Source organism: Thermobia domestica, chromosome 4 (assembly GCF_964235325.1).
Source record: "Thermobia domestica chromosome 4, izTheDome1.hap1.1, whole genome shotgun sequence".
Taxonomy (NCBI): Eukaryota; Metazoa; Arthropoda; class Insecta; order Zygentoma; family Lepismatidae; genus Thermobia; species Thermobia domestica.
Genome location: NC_137457.1, coordinates 247,342,719 through 247,361,168, shown reverse-complemented (window position 1 = coordinate 247,361,168; position 18,450 = coordinate 247,342,719). Strand labels below are relative to the sequence as shown.

General features: G+C 34.1%; 1 protein-coding gene across 1 annotated transcript in view; it reads left to right on the top strand.

The window, feature by feature from the left end:
* The window catches only part of LOC145683957 (uncharacterized), a 263,383-nt gene that overhangs the window by 124,372 nt on the left and 120,561 nt on the right, over nt 1-18,450 (top strand). The window contains exon 9 of the mRNA XM_081755673.1: nt 13,759-13,883. Within this exon, the coding sequence (XP_081611799.1) occupies nt 13,759-13,883 (125 nt within the window). The remainder of the gene's footprint in view (nt 1-13,758; nt 13,884-18,450) is intronic.

The window sequence follows — 18,450 nt, the reverse complement described above, 5'->3', positions numbered from 1 at the left end:
TTCACGATTTGGGGCCCCCTGATTGCTTGAGGCCCCTTCAATGGGGTCTGCGGGGACCTTATATACGCCCCTGGATATATCGGTATTTTGCGATAGGTTCAGCGTCAAGACAATAGATTCCACCTGCTTCAATAACCCAGTATTCAAGCCGAAAGTGACTGAATTGCTCATTTCCAGAGTCAACGTTTCTCGCCATAGAACCAAAACAGGCTCAGACAGAGATAAGCGCGGTTTCTTGAAAACCAGTGGCGGATTTAGCCCGAGGCCAAGGGGCCTAAGCCCCCTTTTTATCTGCAACCAAAATAATTTATGCTATTTAGATAATTTTGAGTTTACAGTGAACTCATGATATACTTATCATAGTCTGGGCTCTGGCTGCCCCCCCCCAATTCTTACCTTCTAGATCCGCCACTGTTGAAAACGATCCAGCGTCTCAAAACAGCATGCCGTGTCTACCAGTAACGCACTACCAAAACCAAAAGTCGTTGAAGTCTTCCGGATTCAATGCTGATTTCCATAGAGGGAAAACAATAGAAGACATCGAGAATCTTTTTTTTTTTTTTTTTTTCGCCTTCAATTCAGTATCCCAAAAGATAAGCCCAATCTTCTCCGTTAATTTTCTAATAAGATCAGAAATGGTAGAAATCAACAATTTACGGTTTTAACATTTCCCACCAGAGAACAAAAGCAGGAACAGCTAAATAGAAGCAGTTTATTGTAAACCATTCAGTGCCAGAAGACCACTGGCCAAATTCCGAGGAGGATGAGGAGGACCTGTCCCTTCCAATCTTAGAATTGGGCGGACTGTTCCTTCCAATAATCCGATTTGAAATGTGTTGTTTGGGAAAAAATGTGATGATTTGCGTCCGATTGCCACAAAGGAAACTGAGATGAAATTGACCCCCCCCCCCAGAGTAAGCCTCAAATTTGCCCGCCTCCCAATGTTGAAGACAACTCTGCTCCCTGATCCTCCACAGGATTTTTTCAACTTCACAATATTTTGAGCATAGCTTAACAAAAAGAAAAAAAAGAAAAAGAAAAGAAAAGAAGGAAAGAAAGAAAAAGAAAGAAGAAACGGTGTTACTTGGCCTCCTTCCCCCTCCCCCAATGTTGAAGACAGATTTGCGCCGCTGCTGAAGACAACATAATGACTGCCCTCTAACATTCTACCAAAACCAGAAATGACTCAAATCTACTATCGTTTCTTGTTTAAAAACTGGTTTTCATAGAACAAATGTGGTAGAACATATCGTGGAGTGGTTTCCTGTAACCGATTCAGTATCCCAAAAAAGAAGCCCCATCTCTCCTCCATTAACCCTTTATCCATACCGGGAGCGGTAGAAATCAATCATTTCCGGTTTCAAACATTTATCGCAATAGAAGAAAAAACTAACAGATAGCGAGAAGTTTTATTCAATCAATTCAGTGTCCCGAGAGAACATGTCATTACTATCAACAATATTGTACCAAAATCGGAAGTGGTTGAAATTTACCAGTATTTCCGGTTTGAATACTGATTTCCATAAAGCAAAAAACGAAAAATTCGAGAGGCGTTTATTGCAATCGATTTAGCGACCCAAGAATATAGTCCCATCTAATCTCTTAACCATCTATTCAAATCGGAAGTGGTAGAAATAACCCGTTTCCGGTTTTAAATTTGATCCCTATAGAACAAAAACGGTAATGGAGAGAACATTTATGGAATTGATTTAGAGTCTCAAGGGTACATACCACCACCAGCTGCAAAATCTAACAAAGCTTTAAGTCGTTGAAAATAACTAGTATTTGAGGATTCTACTAGTACCTAGTTTTTATGGACCCAAAACAATAAGAGATAGCTAGTAATGGCCTTTAGATATGGCTACAGAGTCTATTTTTCATCTTATCCCTCTTTTCAAATAATTATAGATGTACTACTTCAAGTTTGAGAATTGTACTCAAATACTTAGGAAGTACACCGTAGTTTCATACTGTGAAACGAAACTCACTTGTTAGTTTATACGACAGTAGTGCAACAAGGACAATAGTCCGGTACCTTATGATAACAAATCTTATAGCCAGACTTGTTTAAACTTGTTTTATTTATGGTGTTAAAGATATAATATGTGAGGAAGCCATAAGTGATTGAAGTGTGATTTTAGTTTCTGCAAAATGAATGATAAGTATTAAGGAATACAAAGTTCAAAAGTATTAAAAGCAAGTTTTATTTTTTAAATAACTATTTTGATAAGTTTTGGTGGTTATAAAAGTAATTTTAGTCGAAGTGAGACCGCAATATTTAATTATATACGTATATGTGTTACACAATTCGTACTTGATATTGCTGGATTACATTTTAGGAGAATTTAGATTTCTGGGCTTTTCGGCATCTAAGGCCTTCACGATTTGAAGGATGACGTCCCTCGGCGAGCACACAATCATATTTCACACATATTCATATCTCAACATATATATGTATTCAATAATTATTCAATCTCTTAAATTATTAACCCCAACAAATTGAATCCGTAGGTTGCAACACTTTACATAAGAAAATCCGACCTATCGCACATATATACAAATTCAACTAATTACCCGCGCATATGATAAAATTAGAATTCTCAAATATTTTATTTAAACTGGGAGACATTTATTTAGCATGGCAGGCGCTTAAACCCGTAATACGTATAAGTATATGATTCTACACTGTTAACATTATTTTTGGACCCAATACAACTACAACAACATATACATTTGTGATTATCAATGGAACAAAAATTGAAACTGACTGATAATCTGACGGAGAATTCTGAACTTATAATTAAAAAAAAAAGGTAACATTGTATCGGGTACCGAACCATTGCTCACCACTACAGTGGATGGAAAACGTTCCCTTGACCTCCCACATTAACGAATACCTCTACGAATAGTGTCTCGCGACATCTCAGCTGGTAAATTTAGTCCAAATGATACAGGACGAATGATTGATATATGTCAAGATCAAAACTCGAGCGGAGGTTAAATTTTTAAAAAAAAAAATCTTGAAGAAGAGAATACAAAAATAGATAGAGAAGAAAGAAAAGCAAAAGCGGTGCCAAAGAAATAACCAAGGACACTAAAACTACAAAGATAAGTGGTCGAATTTCAACATACAACGATCCACAGCCAAATATACTTTCATATGCCGAGATAGGTGGCCTACTAAAATGCGTGCCCAAAAGGTCTCTGAGTGCCTAAGTACGAGTCCGTGCCTTCTAGGCAACCACCTCACAAGAAATAAGCCCTGAGGAATGATTGACTATTAACTGTTTCCGGTACCAATTCACTCAGATTACTGCCGGTCCAGCCGGAAGTGTCAGTCTAGTCTCTAATTTGGAATTTCTAAACAGTAAAAAAAATATCCTACCCCTCTGAAGCTGAGAAGAGTATCGAAGAAAGTATGGAAAACTAGACTAAAGTCGATAAGACAGTAGAAATCCTATCAGGGATTTTCAAGATTTAAAAGAAACTTTAAATAAAATACATTTTGCACTAGTAAGTTGTCTTCCAAATCCTTACTCGTCGCTCCCAGTTCGCAAGATCCGCTACATCTTGAGGCGTCAACTAATTTCAAAACACTATATCTACCAATAGTAGAAGAAATGAAAATTCATGGATATTGGAGATTCTGGATGGTCTGGTACGGTATTGCGAGATTCTACTGTAATAGATTTAATAGGTTATTAGATCCTTTGCAGAGTATTGTCATAGATGCAAGCCAAACGCATATATTTAAACTCTATCAATTCTGCAAACAGCTATTCTGTTACGTGATTAACTTCGAAATATCCGGGATCATTTGCTATATGGCTATTGTTTGTATTGTCAGGCCGGTTGATCAATTAACTGGTATATTTACTATGGAATGTTGAGCCACTATGTGAAAATACCATCCATCATTTTTATTTATCACACTACCCTCATAGATTTCTAACGTGATAATTAATGCACTTTATCATTATAAGACTTTATCATTATATATATATATAATGATAAGACTTTAAACTTTAGTATTAACGTGTATAATTTCAATACTCGTTCACTTGAAATGCCCATATATAGAATAGACATTAAAATAACGTATAAATAAAGATAGTATTCCCCGAAATATAATTCCTACTAGGTTATTTAAAGCTTCTACGTTAATTTTGACTTAAATAAAGAACTAATGAATTTACTACATAGACCGAAAATATGTTTTGAAAAAATCGTATAGTACAGTACGTTCAAAAAAATATTGGACCCCTCCAAACAAACAATCTCATTACATGGACTGTAATGGTACATTACAGGGGGAGGGTCAGTAGAAGTTAGGAGGGGCCTGATCCAACCGTATTATATTTCATTTTGAAAAATTTTAGTTACTTGTACTTTGATCTACAATACATTTCTTTTTCTGAAGATATTCTACGTATTTTGGAGACAAACTCTTCACACAAAAAAGAAAGATATATAACACAAAGTCTTAAGTTAGTAATCCAAACTTCATCTTCGCCTCTTTATTCCTTTCTTTCTCTTTCTATTTTTCTTTTTTCTTTTATTATTCGACAAGACTACCTCTAATACTTTATAATGCTAATCAAAATTTTTTCAGACTTTCAATTAAGAATTGAATTTATTTTTCAGTGTTTACTTGTAATAGCCTTCAATCACATTAGAGAATGTTGATTATTTTTCGAAATTCTTTATTTATAGTGAGTTTTGTTTCTTATTGTGTCAATATGATGGAATTCCAATCCTTGTGAATTCAATACCTGAACCTTGGAGGCGTGGTGGCTCAGTGGTAGAGCATTCACCTCCGGTGCTTGGGTCCCTGGTTCGATCCCAGCTCCGCCTTGTGCGCTTTATGGTGGACAAACACCGTGCTCGTAGGTTTTCTCTTGCTTCCCCTGTATACTCCCTCTTTCTTCATTTCACCATTTCATCCATCTCTCATCATCACCGCCTCCTTTAGCCTAACCCGCATAACTGTGGGACGTAAAATTTAAAGATTTCATTTCTTTTTCATTTCAATAACGAAATCGGAAGTATCAGACTTCTGATTGTTTGCAATTGAGGGATAATATGATAGATAGAATCTGTTTCCGAACGCTGGATCGTATCTATAACATTTTATTGCTATTTGTTACAATAATTAGACTTTCAAATAGAACGGTTTCGTCTGTCCATCCGTCTGCCGACGGTATCAGAAAAATATATCGTGATGCGCTTTTCTGTAATTATGTCATTGTCCGAAGAATAGGTTCTTTCCTCATTACTAACCGTGTACGCAAACTGGAAATAATTCAAATTAGACCCTTCCGCTTTCAAAGTTAACGGTCATAGAACAAAATCGACATTACATAGCGACAAACGGTTTTCCGAAAACAATTCAGAAATCATCTTTAAGTTTTATTTCCCACGATTATGCCAGCTAGGCTAGAGGAGACGGTGATGATGAAACATTAATAAAATGGTGTAATGAAGAAAGTGGGAGAAAAGGAATAACCTCTAGAAAACCCACGCACGCGGTGTTTGTCCACCACAAATCTGCAAACAATTCAGAGTCGCAACAAAATGTACTTTCATTATCATTAGTTGAGTTGATTTTAGTTTAGTGTTCCTTTCGGCAGCAAGGCTATATGAGACGTGGAACTACTGATTAACGTGGATCAGAACCACATGAGCTCCCGCAGGGAATCGAACTCGGGTCTCCCACGCCAGAAGCGCGTGCACTATCCGCTTAGCCACGAGGGAGCTCCTTTCATTACCTTAAGATACGGGTACACGGTCCAGGAAGCATTCAGTGAACATTCTATTAAAGCTTTAATAAAACAAATCTTTCTTTCAATTTACTATTTTTCTGCTTTACTACAAGATTTCAATGACTCTTTATATAGTTAATACTTTGTACGAAAAATTCTTTAAGTTTTTGGATTGTCGACATTCAATGTCACCTCAGCAAATACACTTACAATATTAGAAAGTAATTCTCTAAAAGATGCTTTCTGCTGTACTCATGCTGTAAAAGTTATTTTATATTGTTGTTTTATTTAGATCAATGTGTTAAATTGTTATGAATTATTTTACCGTGTGAAGACCATGGTCCGAACATCGGGGAATATGACAATTTATATACAAATTGAAAATAAAATGAAAATCTCCAGTTTGAGACCTAAAATTGCAGCAGAACGTCTGAAGAGTATGCCTGAACATATAGGTAAGTTGTTGCTTGGTTGTTTTATTATGCATTGTAAATTATTGGATACTATAAAGGATATGAGATGAAAATATAATGAAAATTATTACTTGATTGTTAATAAATTTTCCAACTACAATTTTCGACAGATAACAGTATAGTAGCCCTTCTTTTATGTACTTAGATTTTAGTAATGCAAAAGACCAAACACAAAGTACTGATAGAAGTTACAAAAATAAGTCTTTACGAAGAACATGGACATAGTATATTAAAAATACATAGATAAATTCAAGAAAGTCTATTTATGGGGAAGTTTACTGTAAGATCAGAAACATTGAAGTTATAAGAGAAAGAAAAATGTCAAAAATTATTTCATAACGTAGACAAAATTAAACAGTTGGATTAGAAGAAAACTATTAGGTGTTAGTCTCGGGAAAAAATAATAATACAGGAGCAAGTTAGAAAGAGGAAGACACCCTATTTAATGTTATTAAAGAAAATGTCTCGTAGGAATATCATAAACAGTAAGTTAGGTTGTATAAGCAGAACGAAAGAAGAAGAATTACCTTGACAGGAAATATTAAAGAGAGAAACTAATTATGAAATTAAGAAATTAGAGAAAATCCATTTTCGAAACCTTCCCAATGAACGAATCAAGTAAATTCAGTAGTTCTTGTAATAATGGATATGTAACATTCTATAAGTTACACATTTGGTTTCAAACAGAATACCCCTTAGGTAAAGGAAGCACAGATCAGAATATTTCATATAAATTTTAGTACCTTACGTTTTCTCACCTTCCTTAAACTTATTTTGTATATATGTTTTTTAAAGTCTCACTCGGAACTTTAAACGAAAACTCTATTTGCCACCTTTATTACAAATTTTATAGGTGACCAGTGTGTAGCATATGTTGGCACATTTCTTCGAAACTTATTCAAAACAAATGTCAAAAGTGCCAACCTTCTGAATTACAAGTTCGTTTCTCCGTGTTGGCCCATATGAACTGTTCCTAAATACAACACAACTAGCTGGTCCTTGATATGATCTCCGTTTCTTGGTTCTGAATGGCATTTAATGTTATTGCTGCGTACTTTTCAAACTATACAAGGAAGTCGCTTCTCTGATAAGTAAAAGTCACGTTGGGAGTTGCTGCCCGAGACATATGTGATAAAGTAGTACTAAGTGTGCTCAATATGTCATGGAAGTTTTAGGTGGAAAGCTCAAAGGGTTTACAAGATACAGACACTAGAAGGTAGATGTTGTAGTCTATCTCAGCAGGTGATCTTATGATCACTGACGACATTCCAACTGCCAATGTGTTCAATGTGGATTAAAGTCGCTTCGAGAAGGAATTGCATTCGTACCGGACGTTGAGGGAGAAATAATCAGTGTAGATGAGAACAACAGTGGGATATGTGAGTGCAACATCTCATTCCTACATGATAATGCCTGTTGTGTCCATGGAAGGTGAATGCCTGCGTCTCATATATGTTCTGGTGGTTGAATCAAACTGTATGTTTCCTGCAGTAAATATAGCTGCTCAGGTTAATACAATCTTAATCTCATTTGTGGTAAAACATTGAATATAAACAAGCATGATCTTATGATTTTCTATTCGGACATCATGTGGGAAACCACTCCAATTGATAGGAAAAAAGTCCTCCTGTTACTTGATTCATGGTCTGCAAACAAAGGCGACAGTCTTCCACCACAGTATGTTCCAGAAGGTTTTCCATTAATCAAACGGCTGATACTTGGTGAGTGTAATCATTGAAGGAAAGGGAAGGAGCATAATTCAGCCACTGGATGTTCAATTCTTCCATCCATACAAAGGCTATATTCGTTTTATCACTGGTACCACAATAATAGGAAGCAAAGTGAATATTTGACGTCGTGACAGGTTCATACAACTTCAGTCGTTTACAATTTACCAGTTCACTGCTCCTCGTTTCCGCAATATGATTCGATTCGCTTTCCATAAGGCTGGATACTTGAACGAGGACCCTTAAAGTTTGGTCGTTCCTTACGATTACTGCTTTGACGGGATTGTGAACGACAAATGTTTCAACTTTCTCTTGTGTTTCATCACTTAAATATGCTGGAAACAGGAACATAATTTAGTTTATAGAAAATAATAGATATAAGACTTATCTCCTATGTTTTAGACTTATCTCTTACGTGGTGTTCTAGTGGCTGTATTTCCTAAACTCTTTGAGCTTTGCACCTAAAACTTCCCTGAAATATTGAACACACTTCGTACTACTCTATCACATATGTCTCAGGCAACAACTCGATTCACCCAAACGTGACGTTTACTTGTGAGATCAAACGTCACTAGTGTTAAAATTTACGGAAATGTTATATCACACCAGAAAACTCTTAAAATTTAACACCCTCTGCTTCAAGCACAACAATTGTAATGGATGCAATGCTCCAGTTAATAATAATGGAATTGAATGAAGAAAGAAAGACCTTGATTTAACTGTAGACCTGTCAGAGTAAATCTACTCACTCACTCATTACTAGATGCCCGAAGCTGTTAGGAGCAAATCTTTGAAATTTAGCGGAAATAGCCTCCTTGTACTCTAGATTGTAGATTGTGAAATTCGTTTCCTAAAGCAGGAAAAAGTGATCTTAATGGTTTCTTTGGTGTTCTTTAGATAACCGAAACTAGTGTAAGTAGAACTCTGAAGTTATGTTAAAATAATATCCTTTCTATCAAAAGTTGCAGGTAAGACGTGAGTTTGCGAGATTCGACTCCTAGACGACCCTAACGTCTTGAACGTTATTTTGCTATTTTTCAGATTTCAGTAACTATAAGGTGTAGGATTTAGGATGTAGGATATAGATTTCTGAGTTTTCGGCATCTAAGGCCATTTAGCCCTTGAGGGATGACGTCCCTCGGCGAGCACACAATCCGGGAAAAGGGAAGGAAGGAAGCGGCCTGGGACCTTTAAGTTAGCTACCACCCCGGCATTTGCCTGGTGTGAATGAGGAAAACTCAGGAAAATCTCATTCAGGGTGGCTGGACTGAAAAAACGTTTTACATTTTTCGACCGAGTGCCCCCACTGGTCGAACAAATATAAGGTGTAAAACTTAGAAGTTTTATATAAATAGTCCCCATGTATCCTATACTGACGAAAAGACGGATTTTTATCAAAAGTAACCCCTAAGGATAAGGAAAATTGGATGAGTGTTTTAATAACTTCTGAAAAATCGAACATGCATCAACAATTTCTATTAAAACTACAAAAGGTAGTTCTATACATTTTTTAAATATTTCTTATAAAGTTTATTAATTATAGTTTATAAGAACAAAAAACAAGTATTCTGCTAGATATTTTATAATTTGCACTAGGTGTGTTGATCGGTATGGAGCATATTAGGTTTTACATCCTAAATCAAACTATTTTCGGCATTTAGCACACTCAATATGACAAATATTAGAAGCTTTCTGAATTAATATTTTAATCCTTTATTTCGTTTATCTTTTAATACATCAGTGTCAACGACAGTTTATATCTTACAGGATCTATCAACTTACAGAACCTTAACTGACTTAGTAACCAGGTGAAATATTTTTTCTATGTAAGCCTTTGGTTTCCAAGATATTTGTCATCAAATTTGAACTTTGAACTTAGTCATACTTTCGCAAAAAAAATATAATAATAATAATAATAATAATAATAATAATAATAATAATAATAATAATAATAATAATAATAATAATTTCAATTGAGAAATGAAATGAAATCTTTTGGTTTAACGCCCCAGGATTATACCCTTTTGATTACAGGAGACGAATAATTAACCCAAGTGAATGACGATGAGGAATTGGCGGAATGAGAATGTGGAAGGAAATGGGAGTATCCCGAGAAAACTCACGGACACAATGTTGTCCATCATAAACTTATGTGGCCGGGTATTGAACCAGGGACCTCACACACCAGAGGTAAGTTATCTACCACTAAACCACCGTGCTCCGTGCAATTGAGAACCAGTTTGAGCGAAAACTAATTTAACAAACCTGTTAAATGTTGACTAAAATGTAGTAATGGGTTACTATCGGGAAAATTGATGGAAGTCGAAAAAGCCATTATTACAGTTTATTGATATAACAATAACAAACGCAAGGCTAAAATAAACAACCTGTGTAGTACGCACAAGCTTTGGTTAGATCACGTACTTGCTGAAAGCATAGCGATACGAAATAAACTATGTTTAACTTGCAGCTAGAGAGTTTCATATATGATTTGACATATGCGTCATTGACTCAGAAAATAATCAATTTTAATGTTATTGATCCACGTTGAAACCTTGTCAAATAAGTTATTTTGTATACTTAAAAGATGTTAAATACAAACTTAAATCATTAGTTTTAGTACAACCAGAAACGTACCAAATGAAAACAAAGAAGTAGGTTGGCACCTAGCTCCACCAAGTAGAAGAATAATATTGTGAATTTGCTTGTTTTTCGGATAAAAGCAAAGAATATTATATGCGATCTTCTTCAAACTCGCCATACACTTATCTATAAAAAGTTGTTTTCTCGAAGCAATGTGAAGTGTTATTATATCATGTTTATTTAAATGAAATATAAGAATACAAAGTTTCAAAGTAATAGATAGGGTGCATGGCTAGTATTTTTTAAAGAAGACTGTACTTTTAAAGTTAAGAAGTTTCAGTGTGTCTAACACTAAATATAGGGCTAGTAGTGTTGTTAGGAACATTTTGCTATCTGATGAATGTGTAAGGAAGTTATATGATATTCGAATATACCGTATTATAGACCATGCATCCATACACAAGGTAATTAAAAATCATTCAATTCTTCTAAAGTATTCTAAATTGTAGATATACTCCATCTAATTGTGGGAGCCGCGGTGGGTCAGTGGCAGAGCATTCACCTCTGGTGCATGAGGTCCTTGGTTCGATCCCAGCTCTTTCCAAGTCAGCTTTGTGGTGGAGAAACACTATGTGCGTGGGTTTCCTTGGGATTCGTCCGTTTCCTCCCACCTTCCTCATTGCACCATTTCATTCATTTCTGGCATAACCGTAGGACATAAAACTTTCATTTTTTTCATCTATTAGTGCTTTAGCAATAAACTTAAATTATACTAGCTTATGATTTTTCACGTGATAAAGACAACCTCAAATAATTACGATATCGGTTCATGACGTGTGCTATATCTTTATTTCCAAGAACAAATTCTTCTTTTGTTTGAGTGTGTTTGCTTGTGTGATTGTTTGAAAGAGGATGGTAACTAAGAATGAGTTCCGCATCTGGCAGGAAGAGGATAATGTAAAAAATTTGTAATAAAATTTTGTTTTGTAATGATTGTGTAACAAAGAACTACCAGAAAGATTAAAAATAAATATGCCCTTGGCGTAGAGGACATGGGTTCGATTCCCGTCGGGAGCTTATGTGGTTCGGAACATATATTAAGCTGTAACTCCACGTTTTATATAGTCTCACTGGTGATAAGCACATTAAACCCCCGTCAAATGAATATCTAAATCTAATTATTCCTTTCCCCCAAAATTTCAGTTTTTTTCTAGCTCTCGTAAATAAAACGGGGAAAACATTAACTTTTCGTTTTTTTCGACCCTTCACAACACTAAACGTGATATCAAGATTGGGAATGACAGTGGAGTCTCTTGACATTAGCTACCTGGGTATTAATTTCACAAACATTATTAATTGTATTATTATTAAGCATGATAATTATTAACATTCTAATTTTTTTTAATCATTTACCGTCCAATTTATTAAAACCTTCCCTATTATTATAGTACTTATATACTAGCACGTAACAGTTAGTCTTCGATAAAAGCTCTATTTACTCTTTTCATATTTCTCACAGAGATAATTGTATTATTATTAGTATTATTGTTATTATGATTCAGTTTCTTTTAAGAATAGTTTATTCAAATGCACATTGATTATTAATGTATTATCATTTAGTTTTACAATATCTTTATCACTTTTTAACGTGAGCAATATCGGAATAAACGCTTTTCATTGTATATAGATACGCTGGCACGATTTTAGCAACCCAAAAATTTGTTCCACTTTGTGGTAACAAGGTTCGGGGTAGACAAACACTGCCACCTTCAGGAAGTATTTAGTGTTACGCTTTATACCGCACACACTGCAAATTACATATACTTTGATCTGAATATATATATATATATATATATATATATATATATATATATATATATATATATATATATATATATATATATATATATATATATATATATATATATATATATATATATCAAGGTTCTCCTACCAGCTGCATGTATTTTTCCGAACTTAAACTATTACATTATTTTCTGTATTCTAATCTCAACCTATTCCACCTAATACAACTATCTTGCAGCAAGTGGCCTTACCATTACATTATCTTCCCGAGCCGCTTATATATCAATTTCCTGATACAAAGTCTTGAGATTAGAATTATAAATGCATGCTTGTTTGCCTGAGAAGTTGATTGTTAATATTGTCTGATGATTAACGGAAAATTGAATAAAATAAATATAGTATAGAAATTAAAGCATTCAAAAGAAATAAATAGGTTGTTTTGTTCGTTGTAAACGATAACGACTTGATTTGACAGTAATCTACAACTCATACGTCTTCTATACTGTGAGACAACGTTTACGGCAGCACTCTAAGCTCCCTTTAAACATTGTTAACAAATAAGAGGTCTACAGTGTTGACACACCTTTATGCACATTCACATCAGTGTATGGCCAGCTGCTTCCGTTGTAGTGTATCTGCTTAACTATATTCATTTACCATATGACAACATAGCGTCAAGCCTCGTTTAATTATTCGCCTACTCATACATCATCCATTATGTCTACACTTAATAAGTAGTAGCCAATTGGGGAGTAATATTAAATGTGTCTAGAGATCCGGTTGCTAAAAACTTTCTTTTCATGAATATATCACGTTTTTTCTCTCTATCATTATGGATTAACAACACCCATTACAAGTGGGATATTGTGTTCTGATACTGTTATTGTTCTTTCTCACAACTGCAACCTGGCTAAATTTTAAATACAATCCTAGTTTAATCGATTACGATAACATTCTCCTTCTTGTACACCTATTTCGCGTGGTTTGTTTCCAACAAACAGTCCGAAAAGAAAAAGAACTCAATTTTCAATACACATTTTACTTGAAAATAAATGTAATTATTTCAACAAAACTACAGATAGCATTCAGAAATATGAAGATTGCGTCTACAAACAAATTACAGCAAATGAGACTAAATATGGTTTTCAATGACAGCGATACACACACATCCGGTTCTTACATTGATATCCGTTTTATTTCCGTTTAACGCAGCTTTGATTATATGTATTTCAATGTAAGAACCTACTGGACTGTAAAATATTTCCCTGAAAAACGTATTTCCATTAAAGCCAATTACTCTCCCCTTACAAACCTATCTTAATTATTTTTTTTATTTTCCACTTTTTTATTTTAATATTTTAAAATGTTTTCATTTCTGCATTCACTTTTTTATTTCTTAATATGTAGATGAAAACAAGAATGAGGCTTTGAAGAAAATTTTCGGACGAATTGCAACGGTGGAATCGAAGTCCAGTCAGAACCAAATGAAACTAAATAGGAAAGTGGATAAGGTTGTTCCGCCGATCAACAAGGTGCTGCTATCTTTCAGGTTTAAATATATATTACTAGTATTATTTTGAAATTGAATAATAAGAGAGTCTACTTTACTTGTTGTTGTTTTATAAAAGTTTAACTATATATATATATATATACATGTGTGTGTGTGTGTGTGTGTGTTACTTAGAAGTACAGACTTAGCAATGTAAATCTGCAAGCAAGGTAGGAGTCATAAATCAAAACAAATTATTTGAAGAGAAATTGATATAAAATACCTTGTTTTACATTATTTGGATATTTTTATGGCAACTTTGGTACTTTAGAATGTCTGCCACAAATGCTTATTTGTTGTTGTTATTATTATTATATTCTAAAATGGCAAGACGCAGACATATTTCCATTTAGCTCACACATTATATAAATATTAACTTTTGACACAAAAAGCTAGTTTTATATTTTACTTTCAAATCACTTTCAACATTATGAAAAGTATATTGAAATGTATGAAGAATGATTAACCAAGGGTACTCAAATTGTGTCATATTGACTTTACTCTTTCATAGTTCTCAATAAATTTGAACTATTTAAAGAATTTGTTCTTTGCATGCAAATAGCCAAACATCTGAAATTGTATTTCACTAGAGCAAGTCTTTTCACAAGTTCTTTATTAAGTCTGTATCGTTGTTTGCTTCGATGTTGACATGAGAGAAAAAGATCATTCAACATTTGCATTGTGGTTGGTTCACTTGAACGTGGAATGTGAAGGGCAAATGTATTGCGGGGGAAAATTAAATATGGAAGAATTTATAACTCACAAAATGTGGATATGAGAGGAGAAATCGTGACGTATGATAACTCTATGCCTATAATCAGAAACTGTATATTTTGACAACGGCTATAGCAAATATGAATCTGCAAATTTCACTACTATCAGTATTATCTATCTTCAGCAAAAGGACAACCAAAGAAATGAACGTTAAAACAATCAAAATGAAAACAACTGAAAATATTCAAGTTAAGAAAGAAAGATGAATACCAAACAATGTGAACTACAAAAGGTTTAAATTACGAACTCGAACAAGTACATACCTTATACAGTAAAAGAAATAAGAGCGTTGTAGAAAGAATCGTGGTTCTGAAAATAGTTTTGAATTAAATTTTAACTATATTCACTTGGAGCTCACAGCCAATGGGACATAAAATAATAATTAGTTTTGAAAGTAGTTATTTGATAGACAACTTTTAAGCAGTAACTAGCGGACTCCTTCAGACGTTCCTTTCTCACCCCACCTTTCCTTAAACATTGACTCTCAACTTATTTTATTAATTATGTGTAGTTGTTTAATATAAAAGGAAATTTTGCTATTGACATCAATGAATACCAATCAATTACAATAGGTTACCAAATCGCGAATTATTCTAGAATATTTGAAAGTGTTAAGGTATGTCTCTTTATGTACTTGACATCATTTTAAATAGGTTCAGAAACGCCTGCTTTCAGTAATGAAAAAATATTGCTCTATGCTTGACCATTCTTGGAGAAACTTGACAAGTAACATAATATGTCACAAAGAGTTTCGTGTCAATTTGGCACAAATGAACAGAAAAAATAATTTATCCCAGGTTTCAGAAATTGACTTTTACCAAAATTTAGATTTTATCGTGTGATTCCAACTGAAATTAATAGGTCACGTAAAGACAATATCAATTACCGAAACGCTAAATGGTCGAAATGGAGAAAGCTTTAACCTAAAAATTAGTTAAAGTTCCTTTGGTGATTGAATTTTGTTATTTTTTTTCTTTTGTTGCCTAGTGGGCTTGAAGCTTTCTGTTTGGACGATAATTTGGGATATTATTTGACTTAACCTTGAATCTTAACCAAATTTTAATCTTGCCTTTTCGGTCTTTATATCCATTCCAATGAATATATAGTTTATCGTGATGCTATAGTTGAAAACATTTGGTACCTTACATAGATATCAGATTCTATTATTAATAAAATAACCTTCTATCTCATGATTTCCTTTTCATTTCTCTGAAAACAGAAATATTTGTTGTTAACTATTTAAAGGAAACAAGGTTTGAAAGAATTAATCGAATTTGGCAGAGGTTTAAATAATCAACTTCATGGTAGTTTTTAATATTTCTCTTTTTTTATGAATAGATTTGTGTTTGAGGTGATGAAAAATGTATTCTTAGCGTTTAATGTAAATAGAAAATCAATGATAATAAGAGAATTGGTAAAATTTGATTCATTAGTGATCATTATGCAGAGTTTTCTCATATTATTTTAACACTGTTATGAAAACCAGAGAATTATTTCATGTAGAAGGGATAATAAGATTTATCATGACCTTCTGGTGACTTTCATTATTGGCATGTGGCAACCACTACTACCTTTTACATATTATTTTTGGAGATCACGTGTGTACATTCAATAGAGTGTCAAGTAGGTTGATCTGTTTAAATAATGATTGTGAAGTTTGAATCAAATGGACAAGTAGAAAACACTAATTTTATTTTAAAAAATACACAATTTCTTTTTATTTAAATGTGCTGAAGTGACAAATTTTAAACCTTGCTTTACAACTACCAACATCACCAGTCAAACTGTTATTGCTCGACATTGCCAATTAAAATATTTGTATATAGCTATAAGTATTACATACTATGATCAATAAATACGGTCAAAGAATTATTGATGCGCGATAGGTGCTATTAGTGGCGCTTGATAGAACAATAAAAAGTATTTTTCGGGGACTTTGCCGAGATGTAAACGTTGAACTGATTCTCATCCCAAGGTTATTTTCTCCCAATACACGCGAGAACTCTACACACGTTCTCAGAAGTGCATACCTGACCGTACGTACGATTTTCTTGAAGAATAATAACCTATCTTCATACAGGGTGAATGTGCCACTAGTCAGCCCCTCACCGGTAGTCAGCCACTTACGCATTTTCGAAACAAAAATAAGAAAACATTAAGTTTTGACCCTTATCAATATGAAGCTTAGCTTTTAGACATTCATCCTCTACACAGCCGATCACATGTCACACCGAAATATCACCTAGTGCCGCAGCAATAGGTGGACAAAGAAGACGCTATGTTGTAATGCGTGAATTTGCTACGTAAAAAATAACAGATGAGACTTTTTGTTACAAGTGTGTATTTGTTATCTAATGTAAAAATAATAAATATTCTTTTTATTTTTTAATTCGTATATATTAAGGAAATGAAAACAGAAAAAAATATTTTTGTAGATTTTGAGCATTTCGTTTGTATAGGGGGGGCCGAGTACTGGAATTGAAAAATGAGTGATTTTCTAAAGGTCAGTCCCCGGGGCTGAGTACTGGAATTATCGCATGTGTGTGCAATTTCGTCCATCACATGCCCAGACCAAGTATTCACTTCCCTTCTGTTAATAATATACAGCATGACTCACAAATCTTTATTTTTCCAGTAGTCAGCCCCGGTAGAAATGCAAAGGCCGAGTACTGGTGCCTCGAAAGCCAAAAGTCAGCCCTGTTGGTAATTTTACTGCAATTTTAAATATCAACATCCAAATTTGCTAAAACCAGGTTCCCACTTACTCATTTCATGTAAGTAAATATAAATGAATGACAAAGGAAGAAAAATGGAAGTTCAGAAATGAAAACGGTGGTCAATTCACCAGTACTTAGAAGAGTCTCTCTACAATGCACTGAGAGCTGTAGAAAATGGAATGATTATACGTGAAGCTAGCAGAACATTCAATGTTTCTCGCAACACAGTGCAAGATAGGATTCATGGTCGAGTACATGAAAAGAAAAGGAAAATGGGACACCACCAGAAGAAAATAAGCTAGTTCAGTGAATTACTGAAATAGCCAAAGTTGGATTTGGGCAAAATAAAATGGATATATTGAACTGAACATTATACAATATTGTAAAAAGTGACAATAGAAATAAACCTTTCAAAGAGAGCTATCTAGGAGAGAAATGGTATAAATTGTTCTCACGAGGAAATCCAGAATTAGTTTGCAGAGTTCCCGAAGGCAAGAGCAACAGTCATCGAAGAATTTATTCGAATGTGGTTGAAAGAACTCGAGGAGTATCTCCAACGCATTAACACATCCGATATTCTTCAAGATCCCACCCGAATCTTTAATCGTGATGAAGCTAGTTTTAGCCTTTGCCTCGAAACTGGTAAAGTTATCGCATCGAAAGGTTTGAAAAATGTTTATGAAGTCCAACTTGCAATTGACAAAGAAACAATCACCATTCTTCTAGTTTTCTCTGCAAACGGCGAAACTGTATTTCCAATGGTTATTTTCTCGTATGTTAGACCACCGCGTGACATCAGAGAAAGTATGCCGAAGGTCTGGTTTTGGGGAAGATCAGAAACAGGCCTGGATGAAGGTTGATACTTTTTATGAGTATATTGTAAATGGTATAAACAAATGGCTGGAAGAAATATCGTTAAAAGACCAATAATTTTATTTGCTGAAGGGCATCGCAAACATCCAACTATGGAACTTAATGTGTTTTGCATCGAAAACTGAATAATTCTATATGCCTTACCACCTAATACAATACACATTCTTCAGCCAGCAGATGTTAGTG